The sequence below is a fragment of the Pezoporus wallicus genome, unplaced genomic scaffold, assembly GCF_028554395.1.
Source record: "Pezoporus wallicus isolate ANWC-B61680 ecotype Strahan unplaced genomic scaffold, APGP_CSIRO_Pwel_v1 contig_8717, whole genome shotgun sequence".
NCBI lineage: Eukaryota > Metazoa > Chordata > Aves > Psittaciformes > Psittacidae > Pezoporus > Pezoporus wallicus.
In genome coordinates this window covers 822-15,975 of record NW_026640825.1, presented here as the reverse complement: position 1 = coordinate 15,975, position 15,154 = coordinate 822, and the positions used below count along the sequence as shown (strand labels likewise).

The 15,154-nt window shown below is 69.5% G+C and overlaps 3 protein-coding genes across 4 annotated transcripts; all 3 read right to left on the bottom strand.

The window, feature by feature from the left end:
- Positions 1–187: 187 nt before the first annotated feature.
- On the bottom strand, positions 188–2,137 carry CUNH8orf58 (chromosome unknown C8orf58 homolog). The gene is made up of 5 exons (XM_057420849.1): positions 1,824–2,137; positions 795–1,318; positions 623–695; positions 434–537; positions 188–361 (listed from the first exon to the last, which is right to left on the bottom strand). Exons 1-5 carry the CDS (start codon positions 1,963–1,965, stop codon positions 278–280), a joined length of 927 nt encoding a protein of 308 aa, XP_057276832.1. The 5' UTR covers positions 1,966–2,137; the 3' UTR covers positions 188–277.
- A 1,781-nt stretch (positions 2,138–3,918) lies between these two features.
- PDLIM2 (PDZ and LIM domain 2) lies at positions 3,919–8,547 on the bottom strand. The gene is made up of 8 exons (XM_057420834.1): positions 8,452–8,547; positions 7,930–8,081; positions 7,552–7,621; positions 7,386–7,471; positions 7,270–7,312; positions 4,880–5,025; positions 4,295–4,606; positions 3,919–4,191 (listed from the first exon to the last, which is right to left on the bottom strand). The coding sequence occupies exons 1-8, from the start codon at positions 8,542–8,544 to the stop codon at positions 3,996–3,998; spliced, it is 1,098 nt and encodes a 365-aa protein (XP_057276817.1). The 5' UTR covers positions 8,545–8,547; the 3' UTR covers positions 3,919–3,995.
- A 1,649-nt stretch (positions 8,548–10,196) lies between these two features.
- SORBS3 (sorbin and SH3 domain containing 3) lies at positions 10,197–14,911 on the bottom strand. Of its 2 annotated transcripts, none has more exons than XM_057420832.1 (17): positions 14,737–14,911; positions 14,552–14,657; positions 14,260–14,474; positions 14,125–14,188; positions 13,825–13,930; positions 13,666–13,750; positions 13,547–13,588; positions 13,352–13,438; positions 12,787–12,842; positions 12,365–12,444; positions 12,208–12,287; positions 12,074–12,120; positions 11,852–11,966; positions 11,645–11,770; positions 11,051–11,452; positions 10,709–10,815; positions 10,197–10,628 (listed from the first exon to the last, which is right to left on the bottom strand). In XM_057420832.1, the coding sequence occupies exons 1-17, from the start codon at positions 14,842–14,844 to the stop codon at positions 10,214–10,216; spliced, it is 2,241 nt and encodes a 746-aa protein (XP_057276815.1). In that variant the 5' UTR covers positions 14,845–14,911; the 3' UTR covers positions 10,197–10,213. The 2 variants fall into 2 exon arrangements, with proteins under 2 accessions (XP_057276815.1, XP_057276816.1); XM_057420833.1 differs by having other exon boundaries at positions 14,552–14,648.
- Positions 14,912–15,154: the final 243 nt, after the last annotated feature.

Below are 15,154 nucleotides of genomic sequence, written 5' to 3'. Positions count from 1 at the left end.
AAAGCGGTCGGAAATGATGCGGTGGTGACGCGTCCTGGAGTGACGTCACGCCGGCGTTGGGAGTGACGTCACCTCCCAACACACATGACGTCACCCGGCCAAAAGCCGTCTCTTTAGCAGTGAAAAGTTTTATTGGGGGGTAAAAGTGAGGGGGGGGGGGAACCGGGCCGGGGGCCGGCCCCGGGCGGGTGTGACGTCATACGGGGGGTGTGACGCAATGGGCGCGGCGCGGCTCCTCCATCCATTGGCAGCAGCAGGACCGGGCCCCCCCCCGGCCCTACCTGCAGCGGCCCCCTCGCAGCGAGCGCCGGGTCAGGCGGGTGAGCAGCGCCTTCACCCGGCCCCAGTGCGAGCGCCCGTCCTGCGGGAGGACACCGGGGTCAGCGGGGGGGGCACCCATGGGCCCCCCGCCCCGTCACCCCCCAGCCGTTACCTTGTCCGGTGCTGGTGCAGCCGCCGCGCTGTCGGTGGGGTCCAGCAGGCTGGGGGAGCTGGCCGAGTACCCCCACGTCCTGCGGCACGGGGCAGCATCAGGGGCTGCGAGGGGATGGGGGGCATAAAGCTGGTTGGGGGGGGTCCCACGGGGCATGGACCCACAGCCCCCGCATCCCACCCTGCTCACCTGCAGCCTGGCTGTCCGAGCAGGAGCGCGGCCGGAACCTCTCACCCTTCCACACGGCTGCATCCCGGCTGTGCTGGAGGTGAGGATCCGCATGGAAGTGAGCTGCGATACCCCCCTCCCACCGCAGAGCATCACCCGCTCCCTGCGCGCCCCGCCTGCTGCCGGCCCTCACCGTGGCGTCCGGGCGGGTGCTCTGGGTGCCCTCGGCCTGCTGCCGCAGGAGCCGGTTGTCCTGCTGCAGCTTGGCCAAGCGCTCCAGCATCTGGCAGACGTGCTCCAGGTACCGCAGCCCCTGCCCCGGCTCAGCCCCGCTGGGTGCAGCATCCCCGGGGTGCTCTGCTGCGGCCTCCTCCGGCTCCCGAGGGGGCTTCGCGGCCCCGCGGTGCCCGCGCCCCAGCACCCGCTGCCTCCGGCTGCGCTGCGCCAGCCTCCTGTGGGGCAGGCGGGGGGGCTCCGTGCCCGGGGTCCGCTCCGGTGCGAGCCCATCGAGGGGGAAGCGGCTCTCGGAGCCCGCGGGGGGGGACGGCGAATGCTCGGTGCTGCCCATCTCCAGCCCGGAGTCCTCCGACTCGCACTTGAGGAGCTGCCCCCCGGGCCGGGGGGTGCTCAGCCCCCCCCGCGGGCTCTCCTGCAGCCGCCGGTACACGCTGGCCGAGGTGTGAACCACGCAGCTCTCTGCCGCCTCCCAGGGACCATCTGCGGGCGAGGGAACGCGGTGGGACTGGGGGGGCCCCGGGCACGGCCCCACCACCGCTCACAGCCCCACAGCGGCTCCAGCCGCGCTCCCCAAGCGAATCAACCCCCACCACCACCCATGGACTCCTGTCCAGAGGGTCCCCACGGACAGGGGTGCTCACAGGAGGGCAGCACGATGCTGCTCCCCAAAACATGGCCCCGTGCCCGTCCTCTGCACCCTGATCCCCCAAACCCTGCTCGTACTCGGCGCCAGACACAGCAGGGCCACGGGCTCCATCCTTCCCCCACCGTGGGATGGCTCCAGGAACCCCCAGCTCCTCACATTCACCCCCACAGCACGGGGGGCACCACCAGGATGCGGCCCCCATCGCATCAACAGGGACCTCGGCTCCAGCCCGGCCCAACCACAGCAGAAAGGGGCTCATGGAGGTGGGGAGCGAAGCTTTGGCACCCCCGGGGCACCCAAACTGAGCTGCCCCCCCCCAGACCCCCCCCGTGCACTCACAGCAGCTGAACCTCCTCTTCCAGACGGCGCGGGAGCCACCCCACATCCCGAGCGCCGGAGCCGAGTGCCGGGCGCGCTTCCCGGCGCTCCCTTTTATAACCACCCCAGCCGGAGACAGGCCCTGGATCCAGAGGCACCTCATTACAGGACTGGTTCCCAACTGGTTCCTTGCAGGCTTTGGGATCGGTGATACTGGCTGAGCCGGTGGTTAAGGGCTCCCTTCCCACCCCACTGGGTTGTTTGGGCACCGGGAAGCCGACAGCCCCGTGCCGGATGCATCGGGGAACCCCGCTCTGGGCTTGGGGGGGATTCGATCCCAAATTCCTACCAAACCGCTTGACCCCGGGGCTGGAGCCTCTCACATGGGGTCGGATCCGGGATGCTGCGAGGGACAATCCCGGCGTTGAGCAGCAACGAATTCCAGCAATGCCGTGGGCCAGCGGCTCCCACACACCCAGCTCCCATGGGCAGTCCCGGGTGGCACCATGTGCTATGGGGCTGCTTCCCACCCCATTGCCACCGGGATGGGGGGCACAGAGGGAGGGAAGGGGCACAAGGGGTTCATATCACTGGCAGGACTGAAAACCACTCAGGGGGTCCCCACACACATCCTCAGACCCAGAGTTAGGTGCTGCGGGGGGCTGTCCCAGCATAGCCCAAGCTGAGAGCACACAGGGGTGGGTGGGCCATGGGTTTGTGGGCGCCCCGAAGGGACCCCAGTGCAGGCACAGACCCCTCAGCACAACAGTGGAAGGCAAAACCTGGTTTGAATTCCTAGCACCCTGGGCCCTTCCTAGCAAGGGGACAGGAATCCGGGTCTGGAGACCCCTAAAGACCCCTTTCAGCACAAACACCATCAATCGGGGGTGCCGGGGACACCCAGGCCCCCCTTCCAGCACAGACACCGCAGAGCAGGGACCCCTGAGCATCCCTCCTGCACGAGCATCCCAGGTTGGGGACCCCCCCCCCAATAAGCTGCGTGGGGGTCCCCAATGCCCGGGGGCCTCCGACTCACCCCGGAGCGGCTCCACGCTGAAGGCTCCGCGGCGGCGGAGCATCCCGGAGCGGGGGGGTTAAGCCGGGACCGGGCAGGGGGAGCTGGAACCGAGCAGGACGCACCGGGAGGACCGGGCAGGGCGGACGGGGCGGCCCCGCTGCTCCTGCGCCGTTTGTATGGGGCAGGGCTCGGGGCGGGGCGGGGCAGGGGGGTGCGGCCGCCCCCTGCCCGAGCAGCCCCTTTGCCCCCAGCCCCATGCTACCGCATCCGGATAGCGCTGAGCACCCCAGGAGCCTGCTCGGGGCTGGCAGGGGAGGGACCCCCGGGGCAGCCCCCCCATATCTGCCAGCAAAGGGCTGTGGGCATCCCGCGTCTCAATGGTGCGAGCTGGGGGTGCACGGGGGCTGCAGCACACCCCAGGCACAGGTCGGGCAGCAAGGCTGGGCTGTCCCCACCGGGATGTGGGACGTGGGACGTGGGATGTGGACGTGGGAAGGGGTCGGTGCTCTCCTAATCTCGGCCGGGAGCTGCTGATAGCGGCAGAGCCCATCCCCGTGCAAACAGGCACGAAGGGAGGAGAGCAGCGATAAGAGCCCACCTGAGCCCTGCAGGACAAAGGGCCCGGCCAACAGCCCGCAATAAACCCCGACACCTCCCAGGGGCCCCCCAGCCCTGGGGCAGGGGGTTTGCATCAGCTCCCCACTGCTGCTATGGGTGCAGGCAGGAAGGGTTTGGGGTCCTTGCCTGCATTCCCCCCACCCAGCCCTGGGAGGGTGAAGGGTGCTTCTGCCCCCCCCGCCCTGCACAGACCAGACACGGGAGTGGAGCAAATATATATTATCTTTATATAGAGATCTGGTTTAATAGCTCGGAGAAGCCCTTTGCAGTCAGTGCACAAAGCGGTGCCAGCCCCGTCTCCGGTACCTAAGTGCTCAAGCATCCCTCTGCCCCCCCGTTATGTCCCTGCTGCGCCCCTGGGTGCATACAGCTGCTGCAACCCAGGCTGAGAACTAACCCAAGCTCATCACACGCACCCTGACACAGCAAGGGCAAAGGGGGCAGCTGCAGCTCACACCCCCCTACCACCACCAGCCCCAACCCTACCAAAGCAATGGGGCTGTTGGGGTGCCCGAGGGGATGCAGCGGGGAGGTCCCCATCGCCCCCTGCGTGGGGCTCAGGAGTGGGGGGGCACCGTGGGGGCTCTGGTGCCGCCGGGGGGGCCCTGGTAGCGCAGCTTCGCGTGTTTCTCACAGTAGAGCTCGTCCCCGGCCCAGAAGTGCCCCCGCATCTTCAGGTTGAGGCCGCAGTCGGCGCAGGCGTAGCAGGATGGGTGCCGGTACCGCCCGTCCCGGATGCGCACCGCCTGCGTCCTGCGGGGAGACGGGGCCGTCACCGCCCGCCCCAGCCGGGACCCGGCTCCCCGGGGACCCCCTCCCGCTCCCGGTCCCGCTCCCGGTCCCGGTCCCCACTCACGCGATGCCGCTGCCGCACTTCTCACACGGGGGCAGCCTCGGGAGCCCCGGCGCGGGTTTGCGGGCGCTGGGCGAGAGGCGGCTGGGGAAGGGCGCTGCGGGGACACGAGGCCGTGAGGGCCGCACCCGCACCCCGCAGAGCCTCCCGCACCCCGAGCCCCCCTCACCTCCAGCCCCGTCCTCCAGCGCCTCCTGCAGCAGGCGGAAGGTGCTGGACTGCCGCGGCGCCGCCCGCAGCTCCCGGTTCTCCTGCAGCATCTTCAGCACCTCCGAGTCCTCCTCCAAGCGCCTCATGGCCGGCTCCGAGCCCGGGCTGCGGGAGCGGCACCCGGGGGGTGGCTCCCAGCACCCCAACGCTTGGGTCCGTGGGGCTGCGCCCAAACCACCCTCCACCGGCTCCTCCACCCTGGGGAGCTGCCCCAGCCTGCCCCGTCCCTCCCACAGCCCGACCTGCGCCGCAGGTGCCTTAACTCTTTGCATGGGCTCCCTCAGCACCGCAGCACCCATGGGTGCTGAGCCATCGCGTTGTGATGGGTGCGTGGGGCTGGGAGCTTCGCTGTGTCTGCGTCCCGAGCCCGCTCCGTACCTGCTGCAGGGGTTGGGGGAGCATGAAGAGCTGCGCCGCTCCCCGGGGGTGTCCCAGGGGTTTGGGGGGGCCTCGAGCCCCGGTGAGGGTGGGCGGGGGGGTGGAGGCAGCGCAGACCCCGGGGAGCTGTGGAGGCTTCCTCGCTCCTGGCAGGGGGTGAAGAGGAGCTGGGTGAGGTGCTGGGTTCCAGGGGTTGTGCAGGTGCTGCAGCAGCCCCCCAGCATGGGGACACCCAGATGGGGCCCAAGGGCTTCTTCCAAGCCCTGGTCCCCAGAGGGATGGGTGGTCCCAAGGAGGGATGCAGGGATGCTCCATGGCTCGGCATGGGACAGGCCAAGGGGAATGGCTTTAACCTGCCCGAGGGGAGACTGAGATGAGCTCTGAGGCAGAAGCTCTTCCCTGTGAGGGTGCTGAGGCGCTGGCACAGGGTGCCCAGAGAAGCTGTGGCTGCCCCATCCCTGGCAGTGTTCAAGGCCAGGTTGGACACAAGGCTTGAAGCAAGCTGCTCCAGTGGAAGGGGTCCCTGGCCGTGGCAGGGGTTGGGGCTGGAGGAGCTTTAAGGTCCCTTCAATCCAAACCAGGCTGTGACTCAAAATCCCTCTGCTCCCACCCTGGTAACCCCGCGCCTGCCTCCGTCCCCTCCCTGCATCTGCTCCTGCTCAGGGCAGGAAAGGCGAAACCCGGATAAGTGGAAGCCGATGTTCCCGGGAGCAGCCGCCATCAGATGCAAACCCGGGGTGGGGATGAGGAACGCTGTGCCCGGACCCTGCAGAGGCGGAGAGGGGCAGCCCCAGGGCTCTGTGTGCCACAGGCAAGCGAAGGATGAGCTAAACTTAGGCACGGGTGGAGCTGGGCGCTTTGGCTTCCTCCCCACCAGTACCCGGTGCCAGCCCGCACTGGGATGTGGCACAAAGCATGGTCCAAGGGCAGCCCTTCCCCTCTCTGCCCCTTTGGGCACGGGTCCGGCCACAGCCCCCACCTCAGCCCCATGGAGGGGGGCTCTGGGGCAGGGAGGGACCCTTTTAGGGCCGGCACCAAAGCGAACACTGATGTGGGGAGGAAGGAGGGAGCGTGCGCCCGGAGGAGCCAAGGGGCAGCAGGGCCGTGGCCAAAGGCAGCCGGGATGGGCCGCGGCGCTTCCCAATTTGGGCTTGGAAAACAAGGAGAGGGAAAGCGAGGAAGGAGCGAGAGCAGGGAGAGGCCGAGCCCGGAGCCAGCGGCTGCCCCCGGGGCACCGCAGCCGCCCGAAACCGCGGCGGGGAGGGACGGGGCGACCGCGGGCATCCCGGGACCGGTCCAGGCGGCGAGGGAAGCATCCCGGCCCCCGGGCACCGCGGCCCGGCCCTGCCCTGCGCTCCCCAGACTGGTTCGGGCTCCCCAGGCCGGCGCCGCTGCCGAGAGGGGCCGGGGAGGAGCGAGGAGAGCGCAGGGAGGGAGCCGGTGCCCGTGGGGCGCTGCCAGCGCGGCGGGGAGGCACCGGCGGCACCGCGGCAGGACGCCGGCCCCGGGGCAGAGCGGGCCGGGAGCTGGCGCTGCGGCGGGGATGAGCAGGGCTGCGACCAGCGGTGGTTTCGGGGTGCCAAGGGGATGGGTTTGGGGTGAACAGCGGTGGTTTTGGGGTGCCAAGGGGATGGGTTTGGGGTGCAAAGGGGATGGGTTTGGGGTGAGAACAGCGGTGGTTTTGGGGTGCCAAGGGGATGGGTTTGGGGTGAACAGCAGTGGTTTCAGGGTGCCAAGGGGATGGGTTTGGGGTGAACAGCGGTGGTTTCAGGGTGCCAAGGGGATGGGTTTGGGGTGAACAGCGGTGGCTTCAGGGTGCCAAGGGGATGGGTTTGGGGTGCAAAGGGGATGGGTTTGGGGTGAGAACAGTGGTGGTTTTGGGGTGCCAAGGGGATGGGTTTGGGGTGAACAGCAGTGGGTTTGGGGTGCCAAGGGGATGGGTTTGGGGTGAGAACAGTGGTGGTTTTGGGGTGCCAAGGGGATGGGTTTGGGGTGAACAGCAGTGGTTTCAGGGTGCCAAGGGGATGGGTTTGGGGTGAACAGCGGTGGTTTCAGGGTGCCAAGGGGATGGGTTTGGGGTGAACAGCGGTGGCTTCAGGGTGCCAAGGGGATGGGTTTGGGGTGCAAAGGGGATGGGTTTGGGGTGAGAACAGTGGTGGTTTTGGGGTGCCAAGGGGATGGGTTTGGGGTGAACAGCAGTGGTTTTGGGGTGCCAAGGGGATGGGTTTGGGGTGCCAAGGGGATGGGTTTGGGGTGAACAGTGGTGGTTTCGGGGTGCCAAGGGGATGTTTTCGGGGTGCCAAGGGGATGGTTCAGCATCACAAAGTTCACACTGCACAGATCCCCCAGCAGCTCTGCCTGGCCCCACACAGCCCGCAGCTCCTGCTCACCTGGCAGAGGCCGGGACTGGCGATCTCCTCCATGAGCTGTGAGCTGTGGGGAGAGGATGGAGCCATCAGGAGATACCGGAGCCTGCCCGGGCCCTGCCCATCCCGTCCAGCCTTACCCTTCGCTGCCGGGCAGGGGGCTGCAGGACGCGGGGCTGGAGCCTCTCCTGGCGCCCCGGCTCTCCTCCTGCATCCACAGCGCATCCTGGGGACGGGAGGGAGACGCCAGCAGCTGAAACCGGCCCTGGATGAGGGTCCAGGGCACGGGGGCTGCCCGCGGCTCACCTGGAAGCGGGTTCCCAGCCTCTCCGGTGAGGTGTCCCCATTGGTGTGGCTGGGAGGTGGCACCGGGGACCTGGGGACCAAGGGAGAGTGGTGGCTCCGGCATGCAGGAGCCTGCGGCTTGGCCGCTCTGTCCCTGCCCGCTGGCAGGGGTTGGATGAGCTTTAAGGTCTCCCCCAGCATGAACCAGTCTGTGATTCCCCTGCAGCACCCCCAGGCCCCCAACTGGGACCAGTTGGCCGGGTAACGGCTGCCAGCGCTGCCTGATCCTTAATTACAGACCCGGGACGGGCTCCCATGGGAATGGCGGAGCCCCAGGAGCCGCTGGAAGGGAAAACAACCGGCTCGGCCGTGGCTGGGTCCCCGCAGCGCAGCACCCACCTCTCCACCTGCAGCCGGAGCTGCCCAGGGCTCTGCTTGATCTTATTCTGCGCCTCCACGTTGAGCATCTCGGCTGCACTCTCCCCGTTGATGGTGACAATGAGGTCCCCCGGGCGCAGGTCACCCACGGCCGCCTTCCCGTGCTCTGCCACCTCCATGGGACATGGGGATGGGCCCGGTGTTATCCTGGTGGTGCTGGGGGCAGCGAGTCCCGTGTCCCCCCCCCTTCCCCCGCCACCCCTTAGCCCCACACATGTCATGCAATCCTCGTGCATCACCGTGCCCAAGCACATGGATGGGCACAGCCAGCTCCGTGGTGGTCCCCAAATCCAGGATGCTCCCATTGCGGTCCCCAATGGAAACACGGCACAGCCCTGCTGAGCTCAATGAACCCATTCCCACCATCACCCATCCCCATGGAGCAGGATCCCTCAAGGACACCAAACAGGATCCGCTCCTGGAGCACCCCCGGAACGGAGCCCACCCCTGCATCCCTCCCCAGGGCCCGTGGGGGGCTCCTACCTTGGAGACGGTGATGGGCTTCCCAAAGTCTCTTCCCCCCGCGATGCGGAAGCCCCATGGGGCAGGACCGGGCAGGGTGACGGTCACGGGCATGGCAGCGGGTCCTGCGCAGGGTGAGGACAGGCCGGGTGCCGAGAGGATGGGGCAGAGCAGGGACCCTGCACCCTGCACGGGGATGATGGAGCCCAAGAGCTCCTTCCTTCCGGGGAGGGGACCCGCGCCCTCGCGCTGTCACAGGGTGCCGGCAGCTTCCTCTTGCTGCCCCGCTGTCCCCAGCCAAGGCTCTTGGTGGCTTCCTCCCCTTCCAGCCCTCCCCTGGGACCGAGGGGTGCGAGGCTGCAGCTGCAGGGGATGGAGCGGCCGCGGTCACCGGGGTCTTGGGCAAGGCAGGAAATCGGTGCTGGTTTGGCCACGGCAAGGCCAAACCAGAGGGATCTGAGGGGAGGATGTGGCTGGCGAGGGGAGGATCCTGCTGCGCATCAGGGCTGCAAGAACCAGCCCCCCCCCCCCCCCCCAGCCCTTCGTCCTGCAGCAAACCCACACGGGTAAAGGATGCTGAACATCCCCTGGGAATAGCACGGGGCCCGCAGCAGCCCTTGGCTTCGATGGGATCGATGGGAAGGGGCAGCACCATCCACTGAATATCAGCTCTGGCACCGCTGGTCCCCTCAGGACCCAGCCCAGCCCAGCCCCACCAACACAGCCCCAGGGTGGCAGCAGGAGTAGGGTACTCATCTGCATCCCAGCACCCCATCCTCATCCCAGCACCCCATCCTCATCCCAGCACCCCATCCTCATCCCGGCACCCCATCCACATCCACAACCGCCGGGGAAGGCATTTTTAACATCCCAAGTGCACAAAGAGGGGTTTCAGAGGCTGCCACGAAGAATTTCCTGGGCTGGGCTTTGCAGCGCCGGGAGAAAACCCCAAACCCGCTCCCCGTGCCCAGCCCCGCTCAGCATCCCTGGGAACCGAGGTCTGGCTCCCCGGGGACCCCAACAGCCGGCGGGGCACCCCCGAGAGTGCGGCACCCCTGCTCCCGCACCCCTGCTCCCGCACCCCCTCATCCCCTGCCCCGTCCATCCCGCATCCGGGGCACGGCGCTGCCTTTGTGGCCGCGGTGCCTGTCACGCTCCGGGGCTGCCGGCGGCTCCAGCCGCTGCCGGGGCCGTGGGGACAGCGCTGCCCGCACCCCCGTCCCCTGCCCGTCGGATCAGGGCCCCCGAGCCCCGCATCCCCGCGGGACCGGCCCCGGCCCCCCCCGCCCAGCACTCACCGAGCCGGCGGCCCCGTGGGGCGGCGGAACCGAGCCCGGCCCCACGGCAGCGGCGCCTCCCCCTCGGAAGGGGCCGGCGGAGCCCGACGGGGCCGGGCCGCAGCTCGGCAGCGCCGTCTACGGGCACGGCCGCCCCGACGGGGCGCACGGTGTGGGGCGCGGGCCTGCCCAGGGGTCCCACGTGTCCGGATGCAGCCCCACAGGCATCACCGCAGACCCCTACACGAACCGCTGCAGCCCCGCGTGCTCCCCACGCCTCACTGCAGCCCCACACATGCACCCCTGCAGCCCCACGTAGCCCTGCCCACCCCTGTGCGCCCACAGCATCGCTTCCACGCAGCATCACAACCCCACGGGGGACCGCCACACCCCCAACGTGCAGCCCCACCGCCCCATGCAGCGCCCTGTGGGCTCCTGCCCCACATCTCCCATGGGCACTGCCCCATCCTGTCCCCACCAGGCTGAGCCTTGGGTTGAGCTGAGCTTTAATGATGGACAAGAAGCAACCGCGACTCCCAGGTGCGCGGCACGGCCATGGACCAACACCTCGGGTCAGAGCCGTCATGGTCAGGCCCCAGCACCGGCAAGGATGCCCCCGGCACTGCCCGGAGAGGAGCGGGAGGTACGGTCACCGCCGGCATGGAGGGACACGAGGCGCCGAGGAGGGGTCTGGTTAAGGCACTGGATTGCGGGGACCCCCCTGTGCAGGGATAGGTCCCTGTTAGAGCAGCCCCATAGGGGCAGGCGGAAGCTGGAGGCGCTTTGTCCCCATGGGGGGGACGCGGAGGGGACGCGGCAGGGAGCGGCGTGGCCGGAATCCTCCTCCGCAGGGCCCGGATCACACCGGGGCCACGTAGTTCCCGGGAAAGGTGCCGAACTTCTGCGTCCTCCGGGACACGCCTGGGGGGGACAGAGGCAAAGGGAGGGGGTGAGGGACCCCGGGGGCAACGCGTCCCCGTAGCCACAGCAGTGCCACGCACCCACGAACCAGCCGTCGTCGCACTGCTGCATCACGTCCACGCGGTCCCCCTCCAGCAGCTCCAGCTCGTCCGCGTTCTGCGGCCGGTACTGGTAGAGCGCGCGGTACCTGGGACACAGAGCGAGGCCACCGAGTGCCACCCCCCCACCGGGAACACGGGGACGCGGTGCCCGCTCCCGGCCCCACTCACGGTGTCCATTGGATGTCGGAGCCGTTGTAGGACGGGGCGGGCTCGGGGCGGGCGGCGGGGGCTGCGCGCTGCAGCGGGGACAGGATGGGTGCAGGTCACAACGTGGCACCGCAGCCCCAGCGGTGCTGGGCGTGGTGCTGGGGCATCACTCACCTGCTCGGGGGCACCGGCTGGGCGCCACGGCTGCTGATGGGGGGCTGCGGGGTGCGGGGGGCTGCGGGGGGCCAGGGAGGGGTTTGGGGCGCTGCTATGGGGCAGTTTTGGGGAGGGGGGGAAGGCGGAGCCGAGGTGTCGGGGGGAGGACGATGGGGAGGATGCTCGTGGGGAGCCGGTGGGCAGGGGGGGGCCGGGGGAGCGCTGTGGGGCTGGGGAGGCAGCGGGGGGCCGGGGGCTGGCGCTGGCGCAGGGTGCGACGTCCTCGGAGCTGGATTTGACCCGCGGCTCCTTCAGCACCTGCACGTAGGTGGCGGGGAAGATGCCCTGGCGGCTGGTGCCGGAGATGCGCCCCTCGTACCAGTTGTGGTCCACGCGCCGCGCCAGGCACACGCGCTCGCCCTGGCAACGGGACAGAGCCATGGGATGGGCTGGAAGGAGCTCCTCCAGCTCCAACCCCAACCCCTTCCACTGGAGCAGGGTGCTCCAAGCCCCTGTGTCCAGCCTGGCCTTGAGCACTGCCAGGGATGGGGCAGCCACAGCTGCTCTGGGCGCAGTGCGGCGGGGATGGGTGATGCGGTGATGTTCTGGTACCTTGCGGAACGAAAGCTCCACCGGCAGCTCCCCTCGGAAGTTGTAGAGCGCCAGGGCCTCGCCGTACTCCAGCACTTGGATGGTCGGCGCCTTGATGGGCTTGGGAACCTCCGTGGAAGGCAGGATCTGGGGGGAACAGTGGGGTGAGGGTCAGCGCTGGGTGCCCCGGCACAGCTGACCCCCCCATCTCCATCCTCATGGGCTCACCTCTACGTAGTTGGAGGGGAAGATGCCCACGCGGCCATGGTGCTCGCCCTCCAGCCAGTTCCTGTCCACCTCCTTATGGATGTAGACGATGTCCCCCTTCTGCAGCGTCAGCTCCCTGCGAGCAGCAGCACTCAGGGACGCCGGCCCCTCCCCAGCATCCCCGGTGCCACCCCTGGACCCCACCGCCACCACCCGGGGGACTGCAGCAGCACCATCACTTACTTGGGTGACTCAGCTTGGAAGTCGAACTTGAGGCGAGCGGCTTTCATCTGGGGACGGAGAAGTGGGGTCAGAGGAGGGCTCCCCCCTCCCCGCCATTCCCAATCCCATGCGGGATGGGACCAGCCCGGCCTCACCTTCTTCTCCTCCCTCCTGACGGCCTCTGCGGGGTCCCCCATGTCGGGCAGGCTGGGGAGGGTCGCTGGCCGCAAGGTGTCTGTAAAGGGGGGGTGTCAGCAGCCTGGTCCATGGGGCGCCCCACGGCCCGGATGGGGGGGGGGGGGGGGGGCTCACCTCTTCCGGGGGCTGCGCGGCTCCGGTCGCTGCCGAGCCCGGGGATGCTCCGCTCCATGGCCGGGGTCTGCAGCCGGGTCCTGCGGGGGGCAGCGGCTCAGGCCCGGGAGCAGCGGGGACCGCGGTGCTCCGCTCCCGGCCCCGCTCCCGCACCGACCCCCGCGGTGTTCGCTTCCCTTCCGCTTCCCCCGCCCTGCTCCGCGGGGCGCAGCGCTGGGGCCCCGCCAAGCCCCGGGACGCTGCGTCCCGGCCCCGGGAAGCGGCTGAGCCCCGCCCGCCCCGTCCCACCCGAGGGCAGCCGGGACGGCGCCGGGACCCCCCCGTGCGGGCCGCGGGCACCCAAGCCCGGCCCCACAGCCCCGGAGCGGAGCCGCGGTCTCTGCCCCCCCCCCCTTCCCGTTGCGGTCCCGGGGAGCACTCACGGCGGGGCCGCAGGGGCCGGAGCGGGGCCGCGGGCGGCGGGGGCCGGCGCTGGGCGCTGCGGGAGGGGCGGGAGCGGGAATTGATGATCCGGGAGGCCGGGGCCGGGCGGGAAGCGCAGGAATCCAGCGCCGAGGAGGGACGGGAGGCGCCGGGACAGGGTCCTAGCGCCCCGCGGCCACGGCTCGGACACGGCACGGCCGTGAGGTACCGGCCAGATGTGCCCCATCCGGATGTGCCTGCACCCAGCCCTGCCCGCATCCAGCTGTGCACAGATCCAGCCCTGCCCGCACCCACCCCTGCCCGCATCCAGCTGTGCACAGATCCAGCCCTGCCCGCACCCACCCCTGCCCGCATCCAGCTGTGCACAGATCCAGCCCTGCCCGCACCCACCCCTGCCCGCATCCAGCTGTGCACAGACCCAGCCCTGCCCGCATCCATCCCCGCCTGCATCCATCCCTGCCTGCATTCCCGTGCAATGGCTGCGTGCACAGATGGACAGAGATCCCATCCCCATTCCACGTCCCGTCAAGGCCATGGGGCGTGGGAGGGGTGCAGCCGGGATACCTGACAGGGTTCCCATCGTGTCTCCATGGCCCTCATGTCCTTGTCCAGCTCCACGCTGAGCTGCTCCAGCTCCTGCTCCAGCAGCACCTAGGGCAGGATGGGGCTGCACCAGGCGAGGGTGGCTCTGCCCGCACCCCACATCCCCTGGCACAGGCACCAAGACCCCGCTGCCAACCCCCTTGGCCCCCAGCTTACCTCAATGGGACGAGCCCGTGCTGGTGGCATCACTGCCGGGGGCTGGAAAGGGCGAGGGGCTGGTGAGGTTTGTGCACACCGAGGCCCCCAGCAGCATCCCCGGGGCAGGATGTTCCTACCTGCTTTGGCAGCGAGGGGCTCCCCGGTTCGTAGTCAAAGATGCTGCCGGGCTCCACGGTGGCACCAGTGACAACCCAGGGGAGCCTGTGGGAAGCAGGAGGGGCTCAGCCCCAGAGCCCTGCACCCATGGGCAGCACCAGGCACCTCACTGCACTCACCAGTCCCCGTTGGGCATGGCCGGCTTCATCTGAGGTGCTGGTGGGGACGGAGGCAGCGAGGAGCTGAGCTTATCCGTGGGGCAGGGATGGGGGTCCCAGTCGGGCTCTGTGGGGATGGAGGAGGAGGCGAACGCTGGCACAGGGTGCCCAGAGAAGCTGTGGCTGCCCCATCCCTGGCAGTGCTCAAGGCCAGGTTGGACACAGGGGTCAGAGCACCCTGCTCTATGGAAGGTGTCCCTGTCACTGGAGCTGGATGAGCTTTAAACTCCCTTCATCCCAGCCCCTTCCGTGTCTCCTCACCTGGCAGCCTGCGGTGCATCTGCCGGAACATGCTGCGGTACCAGTCCCGGGGCTGGTCCACGCTCTGTGGGGACACAGCTGGGGGTCAGGGGGTGCCGGGGGGGGATGACCCGCAGCACTGTGCCCCCCGCTCACCGAGCGCGAGGCAATGGGCATCCCGGTCTCATCCACCGGCCCGATGCCGTCGTACTTGACCCAGCGCCGCTCCCGCCTCCTGCTGTCCTTGGTCCACGTTGCCGACCAGCCCGGAGGGGGCCGGGGCCCGGGGGGGGCAGCGCTGGGGCCGGCGGGTGCTGTGGGGCTGCGCGTCCTCCCCTCCTTGGCCGGCCAGGTCTGGTACCAGTCGCTCGCTGGGGGTGAGGGGGATGAGGGGAGCCCTTGCCCGGTGCCGAGCACTGGGGACGCGTGGGGATGCTCGTGGTGGTACCTGAGCTCCTGGGGGGGGCCCGGCCACGTTCAGCAGCACCAGGGGCCTCCGGGGCCTGGAAGTCGAAGTTCAGGGTGTTGGAGCCGTGGTGGTGGATGACGGGGACCTGCAGCACAAGGAAGGGGCTGGAGCAGGGGGAGCGCCCGGGGGGCAAAGGGCTGGGGGTGAAGCAGGTCCCCACTCACCCGCACCGCCGAGCGCTGGGGGGGCACGCACGGAGCCGGCCGCGAGCCGGGGGTGTCCTCAACGCCCTGATCCCGGCTGGCAGCGGGGGCCGGGAGCCGGCCTGCCATGGCCCGTGTCCTGTGGGAACGCGGCTGCGCTCACTGTGGGTCCCAGCCCTGCGTCATGGGTGCTCCCAGCCAGCACCCACGGCCACAGCCAGAGCACCGGCTCCGCAGCAGGGACGGACCCAGCCCCACCGGGGAGACAGCCCCTCAGTGTGGGACACAGCGATGGGCAAGCCCCTCATCCCTTCACCCCCTTACCCCATCACCCCCTCATCCCATCACCACTTTATCCCATCACCCCCTTACCCCATCACCCCGTCATCCCTTCACCCCCTTACCCCATCACCCCCTCATACGCCATCCCCATCCCATC